Source organism: Erpetoichthys calabaricus, chromosome 4 (genome assembly GCF_900747795.2).
Source record: "Erpetoichthys calabaricus chromosome 4, fErpCal1.3, whole genome shotgun sequence".
In the NCBI taxonomy this organism is placed as follows: Eukaryota; Metazoa; Chordata; class Cladistia; order Polypteriformes; family Polypteridae; genus Erpetoichthys; species Erpetoichthys calabaricus.
In genome coordinates, this window is record NC_041397.2 from 134138640 (window position 1) to 134155873 (window position 17234).

At 37.0% G+C, this 17234-nt stretch overlaps 1 protein-coding gene across 1 annotated transcript in view; it reads left to right on the top strand.

The window, feature by feature from the left end:
* Nucleotides 1–17234, top strand: part of reps2 (RALBP1 associated Eps domain containing 2) — a 241800-nt gene that overhangs the window by 208082 nt on the left and 16484 nt on the right. Inside the window, 1 exon segment of the mRNA XM_028799808.2 lies at nt 10544–10689. Coding sequence (XP_028655641.1) covers nt 10544–10689 — 146 coding nt within the window.

A 17234-nucleotide genomic window follows, 5' to 3' on the forward strand; every position in this document is an offset into this window, starting at 1 on the left:
AGTAAAATGACTTAGAATCAGCCATCCATCCATTTTCTAGCCCACACTTCTAGCTTAGGCTCACAGGGAGCCATGCCTATCCCAGCAGCACTAAGTCAAAGGCAGGACACAATCCTGTACATTGTGATGGTGGATTGCAATGCACAGTCACACTCACACTGGTCCAGGTTTAGAGTCACTAGTCAACAGTTATATCTAGCAAAATTATATTCAAAATCCACATTCACTAGCCTGAATGGGAGTCCACTGTAAAACACCTAGAATGGTACTTTCACGTAGGCTGGCAGAAAAAGGCAAGTCAGTGTCTAAGAACTGTGATTTCGAGAGGTTATTTTTCTTCTGTGGAATGTGCATACATGAGTTTTCCTTTCCTGCATTGCCAACTAGTTGCATATTTACAGTGTATATTACTTATTAGGATTCTTAAGACCTAAATTATAGCAACATTTTACATACTATTTAATTCAAAACAGGATAGCAGGAATGCCATATCACCACTGGAGGCAAGGCAGGAATATAATATATGAGGTCCCACATAGGTGCACAGTCATTCACCCATCCCCATTTACTTCCAAAAGGATAAATTAGAGCTACCATTTAACCTAAAATATGAGAATTTGGAGATGTGCTTCTATAACAGGGGGATCAAAACTACACAGATGTAAGCAGAACGTGCACCATCCACATAGGCAATAACCAAGTGCTTACTGCTGTGCCACTCTTACTCAATTGATTTGTTTTTATTTGTAAAGCAGCCAGATTACATAGTGTTTTGTATTTTATTGAATGTTATTTCTTAGTCCTAATAATACCGTATTAATAAGCATATGCAGCAGTTTGCACTAATTAATATAAAGAGTGCTGCAGAAACAAATTAATAAAAATTGTCATAAATAATCCGAGTCTTTTAAATAGTCTTCCTAGTCATGACTAGCATTTTTGGGATTACTTTACGTTTTCCGTTATTTAATCATGATAAATGATACATATGACTTTTAAGAAAGGAACATAATGTCACATAATCCCAGATTATTCCATGGCGTTTCACTCTGATACCTAGATAGTATCTTGAGCTCTGTCTTCCTACTCCAAACAGTCCATTATTGTATACACTGAGCAAACTCAGTTATTCTGTGCTACTTATCGTTAATTAGAAGAGTGTGTCCACTTCAGGGCAAAGAACCCACTCCTTTACGTTTAACTCACCAAAGAAGCTGCTGCATCCATTATCAGAATCTTGCAATGGCAAGGATTTGTGCTTGGATTAAATGAGGAACCTTCTCAACCATACACCTGTACTGAAAAAGACTATGCAGACCAATGTTAACTGAAACACAAGCTGAGTTAGTTATTAAAGAGGAGCATGCAAAATTAAAAAGAGACGTTTCATCTTATCATGACTCAGAGATGAACATGCTCCATAATGAGGTTACTGCCTTAGAAACAAAGCTTGTCAATCTGAAGGACAGGGCCTGTAGAGAAAACTTCAGAATCATGGCAATTTAACGTGGGTGCTGAGAAGAATGATTGGATCCCTTCTTCTCACACAATTGTGCACCAAGTGGTTCCCTAATCTTCTAAACTTTGTACCTGTGATTATGTTGGTGCATCAGGTATATACTGGCCATGAAGATTCAGTGAGTCTCTTATTAATAATTTCTGATGTTTTATTGGAAAACCAGGTTTTTCTGAAAAAACTAGTCAGGTACAAAGTATTACATTGAGTGGTCTCAAATCTGCTTTTTCCCACAACAGATACCATCATGGCACAGGACATGAAGACTGTGGTCTCAAGCAATGAAAAAGCCAGTGACTCTCGTCTTAAACAACATTTACTCCATTGTATTACATTGAAAATTAATTTTTGGATCAGTGAACTCTTGCTCAACTCACCTTCAGAGGCACTTGCTGTAATAGACATCTTCAGTACAAGCGCCACCTTCTTGATACAGTGATATCCAGGGGTCACAGCCTACAGCAATTTCATTAAGCCTATCATTAAACTAGTTAACTTTTATTTAGATGATCACATTCTGTTCTTTGTCTTTAATGAAATACCTATTGTAACGATGAACATACTGTATCTATTTAATAAGAATGATTACTAGATAATTATTTAATGGCAAATTATAATTTAACAAGTTATATGGTTGCTTTTGATTCTCCAAAATAAGTTCAATGCCTCAGTCCAAAAAATGGCAGCAAGGAGTTTGAAAATTTTAGGGTCTTATCAAAATTTGTGTATAATACCACATACAGGTGCTGGTCATAAAATTAGAATATCATGACAAAGTTGATTTATTTCAGTAATTCCATTCAAAAAGTGAAACTTGTATATTAGATTCATTCATTACACACAGACTGATGTATTTCAAATGTTCATTTCTTTTAATGTTGATGATTATAACTGACAACTAATGAAAGTCCCAAATTCAGTATCTCAGAAAATTAGAATATTGTGAAAAGGTTCAATATTGAAGACACCTGGTGCCACACTCTAATCAGCTAATTAACTCAAAACACCTGCAAAAGCCTTTAAATGGTCTCTCAGTCTAGTTCTGTAGGCTACACAATCATGGGGAAGACTGCTGACTTGACAGTTGTCCAAAAGACGACTATTGACACCTTGCACAAGGAGGGCAGGACACAAAAGGTCATTGCTAAAGAGGCTGGCTGTTCACAGAGCTCTGTGTCCAAGCACATTAATAGAGAGGCGAAGGGAAGGACAAGATGTGGTAGAAAAAAGTGTACAAGCAATAGGGATAACCGCACCCTGGAGAGGATTGTGAAACAAAACTCATTCAAAAATGTGGGGGAGATTCACAAAGAGTGGACTGCAGCTGGAGTCAGTGCTTCAAGAACCACCACGCACAGACGTATGCAAGACATGGGTTTCAGCTGTCGCATTCCTTGTGTCAAGCCACTCTTGAACAAGAGACAGCATCAGAAGCATCTCGCCTTTGGACTTCTGCCGAGTGGTCCAAAGTTATGTTCTCTGATGAAAGTAAATTTTGCATTTCCTTTGGAAGTCAAGGTCCCAGAGTCTGGAGGAAGAGAGGAGAGGCACAGAATCCACATTGCGTGAGGTCCAGTGTAAAGTTTCCACAGTCAGTGATGGTTTGGGGTGCAATGTCATCTGCTGGTGTTGGTTCATTGTGTTTTCTGAGGTCCAAGGTCAACGCAGCCGTCTACCAGGAAGTTTTAGAGCACTTCATGCTTCCTGCTGCTGACGAACTTTATGGAGATGCAGATTTAATTTTCCAACAGGACCTGGCACCTGCACAAAGTGCCAAAGATACCAGTACCTGGTTTAAGGACCATGGTATCCCTGTTCTTGATTGGCCAGCAAACTCGCCTGACCTTAACCCCATAGAAAATCTATGGGGTATTGTGAAGAGGAAGATGCAATACGCCACACCCAACAATTCAGAAGAGCTGAAGGCCACTATCAGAGCAACATGGGCTCTCATAACACCTGAGCAGTGCCACAGAATGATCGACTCCATGCCACGCCGCATTGCTGCAGTAATCCAGGCCAAAGGAGCCCCAACTAAATATTGAGTGCTGTACATGCTCATACTTTTCATGTTCATACCTTTCAGTTGGCCAACATTTCTAAAAATCCTTTTTTTGCATTGGTCTTAATTGATATTCTAATTTTCCGAGATACTGAATTTGGGACTTTCATTAGTTGTCAGTTATAATCATCAACATTAAAAGAAATAAACATTTGAAATACATCAGTCTGTGTGTAATGAATGAATCTAATATACAAGTTTCACTTTTTGAATGGAATTACTGAAATAAATCAACTTTGTCATGATATTCTAATTTTATGACCAGCACCTGTATAACACAGTAGTTCATGATATAAAGTAAAATGTACTGTGGCAATGCTGAAGAGGAAGTTAACTGACTTCGAAGAAATTAACCTCATCATTGGAAAAATAACATATGCGTTTCTGGCATGTTAGATGGCGCAGAAATGATTTAAAAGGCTTCTTGGAAAGACATTTTGGAATATACTTTCTTGTGCTGGTTAATAGTGACAGTGAATTTATGGTTTTACATTCTCTACTTGTGAGCAATACCTCCTCCTCAGATGTACTTAAAACTATAATTTGCCATCTTTTCCACAGTATACATATACTTTGTATTTTATGCATTGCATTAGTTTCCCAATCTTCTTCATGGAGACTCTAAACTCAGTTTATTCCTACAAAGTAGCTATCACGCTGAATGTTTTAGTTTACCCTAAACAATACATGATTTATTAAACTAGGATTTCAATACTGTAGGCTCTCTATCCAAAGAAAGGCAAGATTTTTATTGTTTTACTTTTCCTTTATTGTGACTATATTTGAATCTTCATGGGCTGCATTTCATTGTGACATTCTTATTAAAAATGAGTATTAGTTAATTAAGAGAGTCTTGTATGGTTATTTTTTAGTATTTATCTTATAAACCTTTCTTGAGTAAGAAAGCACTTAGTTGTAACCTTTTTTCAAAATATAAGATGTCAGATATGCAGCATCAGCAACAAAGGTTTATCATTTTGGGTAGGAAAAAGGAAAACAAGTGATTGCTCTTGGAGTATGGTAATGGATGTGGACATGGATGTATTGAGGGACTAGGAGTTATCCACTTAGTACAGGCTGTGCTCTTGCTTGCCATTTTTTTTTTCATGCTACATACATTATTTGAGTTTTGCACCGTTATTAAGCAACTGCCCACGTTAAATTCATACCTTGCATGGTTGCTGCTGGGACAGACTCTAACTATGCCTTGAGAGAGTAAGCTATAGAAAATGAATTAATGACTATTGCGTAACTTTGCTCGTGTATTAGATTTGAATTATGTGTAATGGCATGGCAGAACAACAATTATATTTGATTTTCATGCTTCATCAAGTCAGCAGTCAAATAATATAGTTACAGTCAAAATTGAACAATTTTTCACCATTGATTAATGATAGCTGTTTAGTAACTTGCATTATGCTTGAAAATATTTGATGCTGCACTTCATGAAACTTTCCAGGCATGCATTTTATAAGTATCTTTGGCTGCGCTACTGAATGTAAAATAAGATACTTTTAAGGTGCTTATGTAAGACCTGTGATGAACTGGAATCCCAGCCAGGAGTGGTCTAAATTATTCTGATAATTCTGATTCCAGCACCTGCAATGTGGGATTTGGAAACACTAGTAGAAGTCAGCGAGACACTCATTTTTTTTTTTAATCACATTCATGGCCACGCCTTATAAAGTTTAATCCTGTTTTTGCCCGATTATGCCTGCTTTCTCCTACTCCCATAAACATTCCATTCCACTTCTGACTGCATTTCCATTTTTCTCTCTAAAAAGCGCATGAATTAGGCACATTGCTTAAGTGGATCCTTAAAATAGCTGAACATTCAAAAGGACAATAAAGAAAACAATTCACCACCCAGTAATCAATATCGTCCATCTGCCTTTACAAGTAGCTATGTGTAACATAAGCAATAATAATAATTATTCTTTACATTTATATCGTGCTTTTCTCAACACTCAAAGCACTTCAGAATAGTGTTTGGGAAGCCACTTTACTAACCACTACTAATGTGCAGCATCCACCAGAATGATGCAACGGCAAACATTTTGCGCTAGTACATTTCACCACACATTAGCTTTTAGGTTGTGAAAGGATGAGAGATGGTTAGCCAGTTAGTGACAGGGGAAGATTAGGGGGCCAGAATGACTAGTCTGTGGTGTGCAATTTAGCCAGGTCATTGAGATACTTTTATAGTGAAACAACAATGGTTTGAATGTTGATGATAGTTGTAATAACATTTCAAGAAACAATTTTCTCAGAGATTCATCTATGCTGTGACCACCCGCCCCCAATCACATGAATAAAGTCTTATCACCTGCATCCACTCACAGCTCTTCAATTTAGTCCAGCAGTTTAAAATTTGAGTCTGGTCCTGCAGGTATAATTTGATTTCTGTAGGGACGCAGACCTCTAAATGTGGGTGGAGAAAATGTTTGGGGTCTGATCCAGAACTATGGATGGATGATATATTGATTAAGGTTGACACTACACACGGAGCCTAGAGAGAAATGTTTTGATAAAAAAAGTCTAATTCTAATCGTACATATTTTTTATAACATTGTAATGTTAGTACCATTTCTTAATATGAATTTTATGTCTAGCAAGTCAGTTTTAAGTAAAACTGGTTGGATAAGCCTGTCAGAAAATGGACAAAATCGCTGCATTTAAATCTGTATCTTGTTGGAAAAATATTTATTAGCTTGTCATTTTCAAATCTTGTCGTAATTTTTGTTTTCAGAAATATACTGACTCTTTAAAGCATATTAGGGAAAAGTGTTTTTCACTGTAAAGTCTGTGATTGTTTTGAAGTGAACAGTGACTTTTCAAAGTTCAATAAATTTGTTCTAAAGCTAAACTTAAAAAAATGTTGGCTTGGAAACTGCATGGATCTGTGATTGACTGTTTACACAGATGGAAAGTATGATTTTTTTTAAATTTATTGCTTTAAATATTGTGTTTCTATTGGCATAACAATTCTGCATTTTAACACTAAGCTTTTACACAGCATGTTTTGGACTACAGTATGTCATCCAGTCGAGTGCAACACAAATGACGAATGGCTGCATGAAGCCGATTCTCAAAATGACCATACAGATCTACATTCAGATTAGAAAAGATAGTAATTGTGCAAAAAAGATACAGATGAAGGTTAGGTGCTGTGTAGCATGTTTTGTTTTGTATTAGAATATTGAAAGTAAATTAAATGTAAAAATGGTAAGGTATAAAGAAACAAAAAGGTCCCTTGTTAAAAAATCTTTTCAATTTCAAAGTTTATACATGTATATCCATATTTAAAATAACTACTGATAAAATATTATCTATGAAGCTTAAAGCTAAATTCAACATAGTGAAATCTTTCTTTTGACTTTCTAAATTAAATCCATCCATATCAATTTTCAGTATCTTCTTTATCTGGTAAAGGGTCATAGGAAGGCTTATTCCAGAAGCATTGTGCACAGGGAAGAACAAGACCTGGGTAAACCATCATCTCGTCTCATTTTCAAACCCTCTTACTTAAATTCAGGGTCTCAGTGGTTGGAGCTTATGGCAGGAGTGGGCTCAAGGCATAAAATAACCCAAGACAGGGCGCCAGTCCTTCACAGGCCCCATTCATATATAAACCTAATTTGGAATCACAAATCAACCTGATCTGCTTGTCTTTTGGAAAACTGGAGTAAAACCCATGCAGACTTGGGGACAATGTCCAGGTGTGGTATTCAAATTCAGAATGCTGGATTCATGAGGTAGTGGTGCTACTTACTGCATCACCATGCTGCCCCTAGAAGAATACTCTTATAATGTAATGTGATGTTATGTTTATTTGAGGCCATAACGTGTTGTAGACAATTGGTACTATTATCATGTTTGAGGCCACACTTTCTTTGTTAAGAGATTAAAATTGCTTGTCAAGTAAAATGAAACAACTTGAAAGAAGTCTGCCTTTCATCCAGTGTTGTTGGGATAAACATTGGCTCCCCACAACTCTCTGATGGATACAGACGGATGAAAGAAGAAGTCCAACACATTGAAGATATCTTTTTATGCCATATCCAAACATTATAAAGCTAATAAACATCACCAAGTCAGCTGCACACCCGATGTATGCGGCATGTTTGAGATTATGACTGGCAAATTCAAATCACTTACTTTATGTAAATAAACACTTTTCACAAGCACACCTGTAACAGTACATAATTCCATACCTACTGTTTATCTCCTTTAAGTTACCAATGATTCCACATTTTGAAGTCATGATTGTATACGTTGACAACAGTAAACAAACCGATTTTACACTTGGCACATTTCACAGCTTTCTGCCCATTTTTAGAATGCTTATGATTTGTATCCAGTACAACCAAACTTATCAATAAATAATAAGTTCAGCAAAAGGACCACATTCATGCATTCCTCAAGATTGTAAACAGAATGACTGTACTGTGTACGAATTATAAAAGCAATATGGAGCCTGGCTGTGTGATTGCTTGCACTAATCTCAAAGTCTACTGTGATTTTGCTAGGCAAATATATTAAAATGGCAGGAGTCGATCATTGAGACAAAGCTCACTTTAACCTCCTTAGTGTTCAACCCGAGCATCACTCGGACAATCGTATTGATGCATCTCATTTAAGATCCAAGGTGTATTTGGGCTGTAAAAATGGCAACAGTGTTAGTGCTGAGCATTACTCGGGCAACAGTATAGGTGTGTCTTGCATAAGCGTCAGGCCCAAGCGTTACCTGGGCAACGGTTTAGATGCGTCTTTTCCTAGCCTCGTAATGGCATCTTATAAGAGACTCCTCTTATCAGCAGTGATGACGAAGTGAATCTGTCATCAGGCAGTGAAATCAGTGAAACTGAAAGTGATTCTGGTGAGTCTGAAAGTGATGCTCACTTGCATATGTGCAGTGTGAAGTTCATATTATTATTATTATTGTTATTATTATTCATTATTATTTTAATCACTATTACACTTTCTACACGTCTGACTTTCTACTGTAAAATGGGCAAAAAACTAAAAGTACAAAGGTGATATTTAATAAAAATGTCATTTTTCAAGCCAAAAAATGCAACGCTTTTTATGTGTTATTTTTTTTTTTTTTTTTGAGAAGAACGCTAAGCAGGTTAATGAAAACCAATCCACAATTGTTAATTTGAAGAAGTGTAAGTAGTAAATCAGCCGTAAAAAGCATAGCTGATATCCCTTTGTTCACCAACCTGGCTGTCTTTCACAGCTCTCTGTCCATATCACACCTTATCAACACATAATGTGGAGAAGCTAGCCAGTGTAAAAGATGTTTTTAATGTGTGTCAAATTATTAGTCTGTTATAGAGCTGTTTTCCCATTTTGGAGGAATACACCTTCATCTTCAGCTTTCAAAGCATTGTTCTAAATTAGTTTATCCAATGAACTGGAGTATATTTCAGCTTGTAAAAGAGCATATATATGTTTAGTAAAGCAAATTATCAAGCAACGTGGAGAGTATGTTTTGATGTTGTGAAGAAATCAAATTAATACATTTATTATATGAAAAACTCAAAGATGTTTTCAAATGTGCAATCAAGCATTACAGCATTTCTGAAGTTTCTCTCTCCTTCCTTTAGGAAAGCTTCATTTTTTAATCTTACTCTTCTGGAACTCTCAGCAGCAGTGATCAATAGGTCATCTGCTTCATATGTTACAGAATGGCATGCTGTAGTTTAGATTCTGTTGAGCTAAATGGCCTGTGGTTACCGTTGGTCTCTTTTTCTCGCTACCTAAATTTTATCTCAACAATGGTCTAATGTCCAGCCTGTGTTTCCCTTGTAGGTTTTGCTGAGGCAATTTTCTTTTTACTTTTTTTGATAATGGCAAACTTTGTGGGAGGATGGAGTGTGCAAATGGGGTGTGGTATTTTTACTGTTATTGCAGTCAATATTATTGTTTCCTTTTGACTTTTTATTTTATGAGATATCAGGTGATTATTGTTTTTCCATCACTCTTTGCAATTTAAATTACAATAAATATTCAAATGTCAAAAAATGTAATTAAGGCCAAGCAGTGAAGTAATTGCCACCATACTATTTATGCCTGTACTGCCCATTCAATCCATATCTGCATATTATCATGTGGGACAGTTTTCTCAAAGGAAGCATAGTGGCCTGAATTTGGCTATTTAGATCATAGGTTAAATCCTGGATAGGATAGTCTGTGTACTTTTAATGTTCACATTGTTTTCTATTTAATCACATTTCACTGTAAAGTATACACTTGAGTGTGCCTAGCGACGGACTGGCAATCTGTACAGGATTAGTTCCTATCTTGCAGCCAGTGCTCCTTCACTTTTTAATTCTGAAACTTAATTAAGTATGTCAAGATGCACATGATTTAATCTCTGATTTTCTAAACTGCATTGTTCTGAACAATTTTGCTAGGGGTGCTGGAGCCTATCCCATCTAGCACAGGGTGCAAGTCAGAAACAAACCCTGGGCAGGACATCAGTCCATCGCAGGGCGAACACATACTCTCCAACCACACACTACCAATGTAGTATCACCAGTACACCTAACTTGCATGCCTTTGGAGTGTGGGAGGAAACTGGAGTACCTGGAGGAAACCCACACAGCCATGGGGAGAACATGCAAACTCCATGCAGGGAAGACCCAGGACACGAACCCTGGTCTCATTACTATGAGTTAGCAGCGCTACTACTGTGCCAACCTGCTGCCTCTACACATGATTTATATGGGTATTTTAAATTACCTACATTGGAGCCTTATATTAGGATGACCCATAGTTCTTTGCCCACTATCCTGTGTCCATCATTTGCTGGTTTAAATTTATGTTCTGTGGGTTACAAATTAATAAAAAATAGTACCGATGAATGGTATGATGCATACCATTTTACTTGCTAAATTCAAACTCTGTGCACTTAGTTCTAAATGTTAATAAGTTACTAATGAGCATATCTTTTTCAGGAGACTTCACAGACCCAGCCTCCAATAAAACCAATCCGAAGAAAGCACCGACCAGAAAGTCAGAACTTGGAAAGTCTGGAGACTGCTGCATCCCTGCCATCTTCCACTTCTGTTTCGGGGTCCAAACCACATCTTCCTGTTCAAAAGTAAATGAAGAAAATCAAAACCTCATAAATAATCTTCATTTTATCAACCTAATCCTTTTGGTTTTCATTCTCACATACAATATCTATTTATTCTATTTGTTTTATTCATGAAAGGGGATTTGCTGCATGCCATTTCTTTTTATCCACCACTGTAAAACTGCTTCTAAAAACAAAAGAGATGTGTGTATTGATAAACGGAGCTGTTTATTTTTTTGTCTAATATGACATACTCCTTATTAGGCATATGTTAGTGTGCTTATGGAGAGTGTTCCCATAGGTTAGTGGTTCCCAAGCTCAGTCCTGGGGTCTCCTGGAGCTGTGAGTTTTTATTCTAACCAATTTCACAATCAGTGCATCATTTTTACTTTTAATTGATCATTTATTGAGCTGTCATTATAATTCTTTTTTTTTTCTAAGAAATTCTGAAATATTTGTATTTTTGCCAAAAACTTTAAATGCTGATGTTTTCTGTGCCATTTTCTTTATAATTTACCCTTTTTATGTAATTTATTGTATCCAGATGCTTACAACATTGAATGCTAAATGAAAGCAATAACTTCCATTGCTTTGAACCATATTAATTTAAGAACTAATTTCCATCCATCCATCCATCCATTGTCCAACCCGCTGAATCCGAACACAGGGTCACGGGGGTCTGCTGGAGCCAATCCCAGCCAACACAGGGCACAAGGCAGGGAACCAATTCCGGGCAGGGTGCCAACCCACCGCAGGATACACACAAACACACCCACACACCAAGCACACACTAGGGCCAATTTGGAATCACCAATCCACCTAACCTGCATGTCTTTGGACTGTGGGAGGAAACCGGAGCGCCCGGAGGAAACCCACGCAGACACGGGGTGAACATGCAAACTCCACGCAGGGTGGACCCGGGAAGCGAACCCGGGTCTCCTAACTGCGAGGCAGCAGCGCTACCACTGCGCCACCGTGCCGCCCAAGAACTAATTTGTAACAAATATTTCCAAAAAAGCAGACAAGTGAATGTAACATTGAAGTCTTTGAACTCATTTAGCCTTCAGTGTTGGTTGTACCCATGTCTGCGCCGCACATTGCAAATTTGCTGCATCTGGATACAAGTAAGGGAGTAAACTTTTCAATGAGGGGTAAATAAAAAGAAAATGGCAAAAGGAACATAACCATTTAAGGTTATGGTAACAAATATAAATATTAAGAATTTTTTTAGAAATATTTGTAGTCCAGATAACTAAATTAAAGTAAAAGTAAGAATCATAAACTGATTATAAAATTAGTTGGCATAAAACTCTGGAGCCATGGTGGTCCCACTAGACCAAATACTGTATAAAACCAAACCCTCACATTGTTTAGTGCCCTTCAAAAGCAGAGTATTGAGTTATGGTAAAGAGCTGTAGTACCTGAATACATCTTTGTTTACTCCCAAATGCTGGGCACTTTTTGCATAATTTGACATGTTGTGTGAGCCTAATACACATGGTGACAATTATTACATTGTAAGTGATCAAGATGGTACGGCCAAGCGATTCAATTCCGTTCATTGTGTTCATGCATTCCTGTACTCATTGCCTTAAACATTTTGCACACTATCTCCAGTTCATTTTGTTAAAATATTCTTCTTATGTGGAAGGGGGGTTGAGTTTGGATGGTCTCTTTGTGCAGTTTCCACTTTAATTTGGACAATTCTTGTTCTAACCTGTGAATGTATGTAGCACTCTGAAGAAGTGTATAATTTAGTCTGCTGAATGAGTTGCTGAGCCTATGTTCTTATTTATATCTGATTTTCTGAAGCATTTGTCTTGTAATTGCTGCATTTTTATGGCAATTTTTCTTGCCATGATGCACATTTTTTGACAAGGATGTCTTGGGATATTGTGTGAGGTCAATGTAAAAAACAAAAGTCCTGGGTAATTTACCCTGAATTTAATTTGTTTGTGCTCATTTTGTGCAGGACAAGTGGCCCATCCAGGTTTAGTTCCTGACATTTGCCCTGTGCTACCATCACTAACTTTGATTGAGTGCAATAATTTAATGATGGAAAACAGTTCTGAAAATGGGTAAACCAGCAGCCATGGGGGGTACAAGAGAAAGAATATTGCAATCCCATGTGTTTTCAGTGCTAGGATTATTGTCACTTTATATAAACAGACAGATGGAAAAATTATTATAGCTGGGACTTGCCAGGTCCTCAAGATGGCATAGTTTTAATATACTGTTCACAGTTTCAGACACAATCTGTGAGGCCGTTACAAGTCACATTCAGCAAACTGTTGTATCTTTTACTTGCTCCAAGAACAATCTGCTCAATACAGGTCACTTAGTTTCCATACACTTGCTATACTAAACGTGTTTTACATGATACTACCAGCATCAGGCATTCCTGCAAAAGTCCTACTTTCCTAGCCTACAGGATGTAAATGATCAATATCAGAGATCTTGTTTTGAAAAGAGGCAGAGCCATGATTTAAAAGGCTGCTATGTTTCTCTTAAACACCCCTTTTATATTTAAACATTTTCATTTTGAGACACCGATGGGCTGCATTACAGTTAAACTGAAGCATTTACACTAAACAACTGCAAAGATGTCTCAATATGTCTTTCGTGTCTAAAGGTGAATGTTGTGATAGACTGGGATTAATATTTTTCCCAGGACTTTTGTTCAGACATGGCCCAACACATTCCCTATTGATCTGTAAGTAGAGTTGTACTATTTACTCAGTGTTGCAAAAGCACAGGCTATACAGATACTGCCCTGTCCATCTGGATCTCTGATACTCCTCCTGCTTGTCACCAACTGTGCTCTTCTGTTCTGCACTAGGCTGAACCTTGAACAAAATTAAAAATGTGTAAGGGTCCAACACATGGACAACACTAAAGTTGTGTTCACTCAATGCTAGCTAATGTGCTAAGCTTCTTTTATGTCAGACCCAGCAGTATTTCTGGTGACCAAGCATTGAATTTCTGAAACACTTCTGGGCCAGGCGGAAGCCACCCAAAAGGCCGCTAGCTTTTCTCTTTTCTCTGCAGCTCCCCCCTAGGCAGCACCCTAGTACTAGGGCTGCCCATCCGGACTATAGCTCCTAATATGCCCTGTGGGTGTACAAAATGGAGTTTCACCAGAGGGATGTTGCCACTCTGTGTATAAGGGGAATATATGGATTGGGGAGGCAGTTTCCCTCTGTCCTTCCATTATGGCCTGCTGTCTAGGCAAAGAATCACCTTTTGTCTCTGTTGGGATGGCAGTCCCACCATTATAGTATCCACAATGTTAATTATTCAATTGTAAGTTAAAATTAACAGCAAAGAAAAACAGCAATCTGTGATTAGGAAAGACGTATTAAGTCAGGTTGAAATCTGAGATTTGCATAGTGATACATAATTTTTACAAAGATGCCAAGAGACAATTGAAGTTATGCAGATATGTTTGGAGAAACACAGAAATATTTGTCATCTTTCTGAATATGGACCATGTCAGCCACAGTTACTGAAAGCTTAAAAGTAGATTTACTTTGTGCTATTATTGTATCTTTGTCTGGGAGCAACTCCTCGGCTGGGTTGATGCCCGACTGAATGTCGGTGTTGGTACTCCCTTGAGTTTGATTTTTTTTAAATAAATTAAGGCTACATTGACACTGCCGCTCAATTTTAATTTCAAATAGAATTCCAATGAAATAGAATCACAACTTTTCACTACAAATATTACTGCAGCTTTCCATTCAAACCCTGTACATCTCTCAAGCAAAACAAAAATTTAAAAATGTATTCATAGAGATCTGAAATATTTGTCTATAAATGTCATAACATACAACATAAGAAACTTGACAAAACAGCGGAGACCATGCGGTCCATTAAGCTGGTTTGTTTAACTACTGTAATAGCAAAGCTGACCCCAATATCTTATCCAGATACTTCTTAAAGGTTGTCAAGGTTTCTGATTGAACTATGTGTATGGGTGGTTTGTTCTAGATTTGCACAACTCTTTGCATAAAAAAGTGCTTTCTGGGTTTAGTCCTATATGTATTTCCACTTACTCTCCACTAGTGTCCTCGATTCAATGATTCGTGATTAAGCTGAAGGAATTCTGTCATTTTGTACTTTATCAGTGTCTGTAGCTGCGTTTTCCCAAAGTTTCCAAAATTCAGCAGCTCCAACTCAAAAAATGGGATTCAACAAAAGCCTGACGCGCAGAAATGACTCCACAGACAAAATATCTTCGTTTTTAAAAGTTTAGTTAAGTTTCAAAGTAAAACAGTTCACACAAAAAAGAAAATTAAAATAGGAAAAATTATAATAAGAAAAAATTTAGTTCTAAGCTTAATCTTGTTACATCTTAAATCGTTACTAGTCACTTATAATTTCTGAACCATTTCAAAATGTTTCTGAACCATTTCAAAGCGTTTCTGAACCATTTCAAAGCGTTTCTGAACCATTTCAAAGCGGTCAGAAAACTGTATGCTTATCCCATCTCTGAGTAGAAAATGGGTCTTTCAAGTCCCTGTTTACTGGGACCTGTTCTAAACACAACTGAGCTTATTAACTCACAGTTTCTCAGTTATAGTAAGAAGATTCTATATCTTGCTAACTTATAGGGGGAAAAGACTAAACCATAGTCTATGACTATAGAAGATATTATATTCTATTCAAATAAAGCAAACATTAATATGAGTTTAACTCAAAACTTTAACTTTCTAAGATTGGCTCTTACAGTGTCCATGATAATTTTAAAATCTTGGATTAGGTCCCCATGCAGTCTCTCCTGCTCGAGACTAAACAGATTTAATTCTCTGAGTCTGTCAGAGTATGACATGTCCTTAAGTCTTGGGATGTACTTGGTTATTCTCCGCTGCACAGCTTTAAGTACTGCTATGGTCTTTCTTATTATTGTAGTTGTCGTCTCAATAGTGCATTATATAATCTGATCATATAGTCCCTTGATTTATATTCAGCCATATTTATGATACAGTATAACCTAACATTTTGTTTGCCTTTTTATTTACTTTTGCAAACTGTGTAGATTATGAAAACTTTGTTTCAACTTAAACCTCTAAATCCTCCTCAGAAATTACTTCCTATTTTTGCCTATGTGTAACACCTTGCAATTTTCATATGTTCACCCAGTACGTCCGGGTCTTTCTGAATTGTTTTTGCTGCCTCCTCAGTGTAAAAAGTAATGGTCCCAGGATGGACCCTTGATGGACTCCACTGATGACCTCATTCCATGTGGAGCATTCTTCTCTTATTTGTACTCTTTGCCTCCTGCAAGTTAACCAACTTGAGATCCATTTGTGTAGGGTATCTCAGATGTTTACAGCTTCTAGTTTTAGAATTGATTTATGATGTGGGACCATTGACACAGAAAAAACTTTTTCAAGACCTCAACCTGGCTTTTAGAATTTACAGTAGATGAAATATTTTACCTTTAATTTTATTTAAATTGACCACATGCACTACTTAATTGTCTCTTGCAAAGAGCTTTCCACACATTGATTTCAGTTTACAAGAAGATGCTAATCAGGACTTAAAGGTTAATTCATAATAAATAATAGAGAGACACAGATAGAAACTGATCAAGGGCAGATTTCACACAAAGATCAACAAAGATATTCTTTGCAAAGAGAACCACATACACTAGGAATAAATTACCAAATAATACGATAGAGAGTAGGGCTTTAGGGGCCTTCCAATCTCAACTTAGTCTCAACTGTCCATATTTGGGAGAAATTAGTAAAATAGGATTGGTGAGCTTGTTAGGCTGAATGGCATGTTTTCATCAAGATTGTTCTAAAAATACATCTATTCATATATTTAATATCTCCAGTTTTTTGCTTGTCAGGGTTGCAGTAAGTCCAATCTGTTCCAACAGCACAGGGTGTAAATTAGTTTTTTTCTCATCTCAAGAAATACACACGGTCACATTCGTTTATAGTTACCAGCTGGCACAAACGCATATTTGAAAACATAGCAGAAAGAAAGGACCATTAGAAGAAGACCATACTAATGTGAAGAGTATGTGCCAGGAATTGAACCAGAGTCCAGGCAATCTGTAAATACAAATGCATTTTAAAAAAAATTTTAAAAACTATAGATATTTCTTTCCAGTTGGAAATAATGTGAGGCATGATGGCACAATAGTTATCAGTGACCTGAATAAATTCCTGGCTTGACTGCTGTCTGTGTGGAGTATACACATTTTTGACCGTGTCAGTTTTGTCTAGTTTCTCGACTTACTCCCACATCTCAAAGACTTGCTGTACATATTAGTTTAATGGGAGACTCTAAATTGACTTGGTGTGATTATATCTAAACATACCATCCTTTCAAGAACTGTGTCCTGGCTGGCATCTAATGCAGTTGGTTTAGGTTGAACTCAGATTTGAAAAGGAAAAACAAATGTAATGAAAACAAATAGGTAGACAATAAATGGCAATGCTGATAGTCTGCAATTCAGTGAAGGAATAGGTACTTGTGATTTCAAGAATGCTATTAAAAGTGTTTAAAAAAGATTTGTAAGTATTGACACTGTTTGACCTTACTACATGTAGCTACGA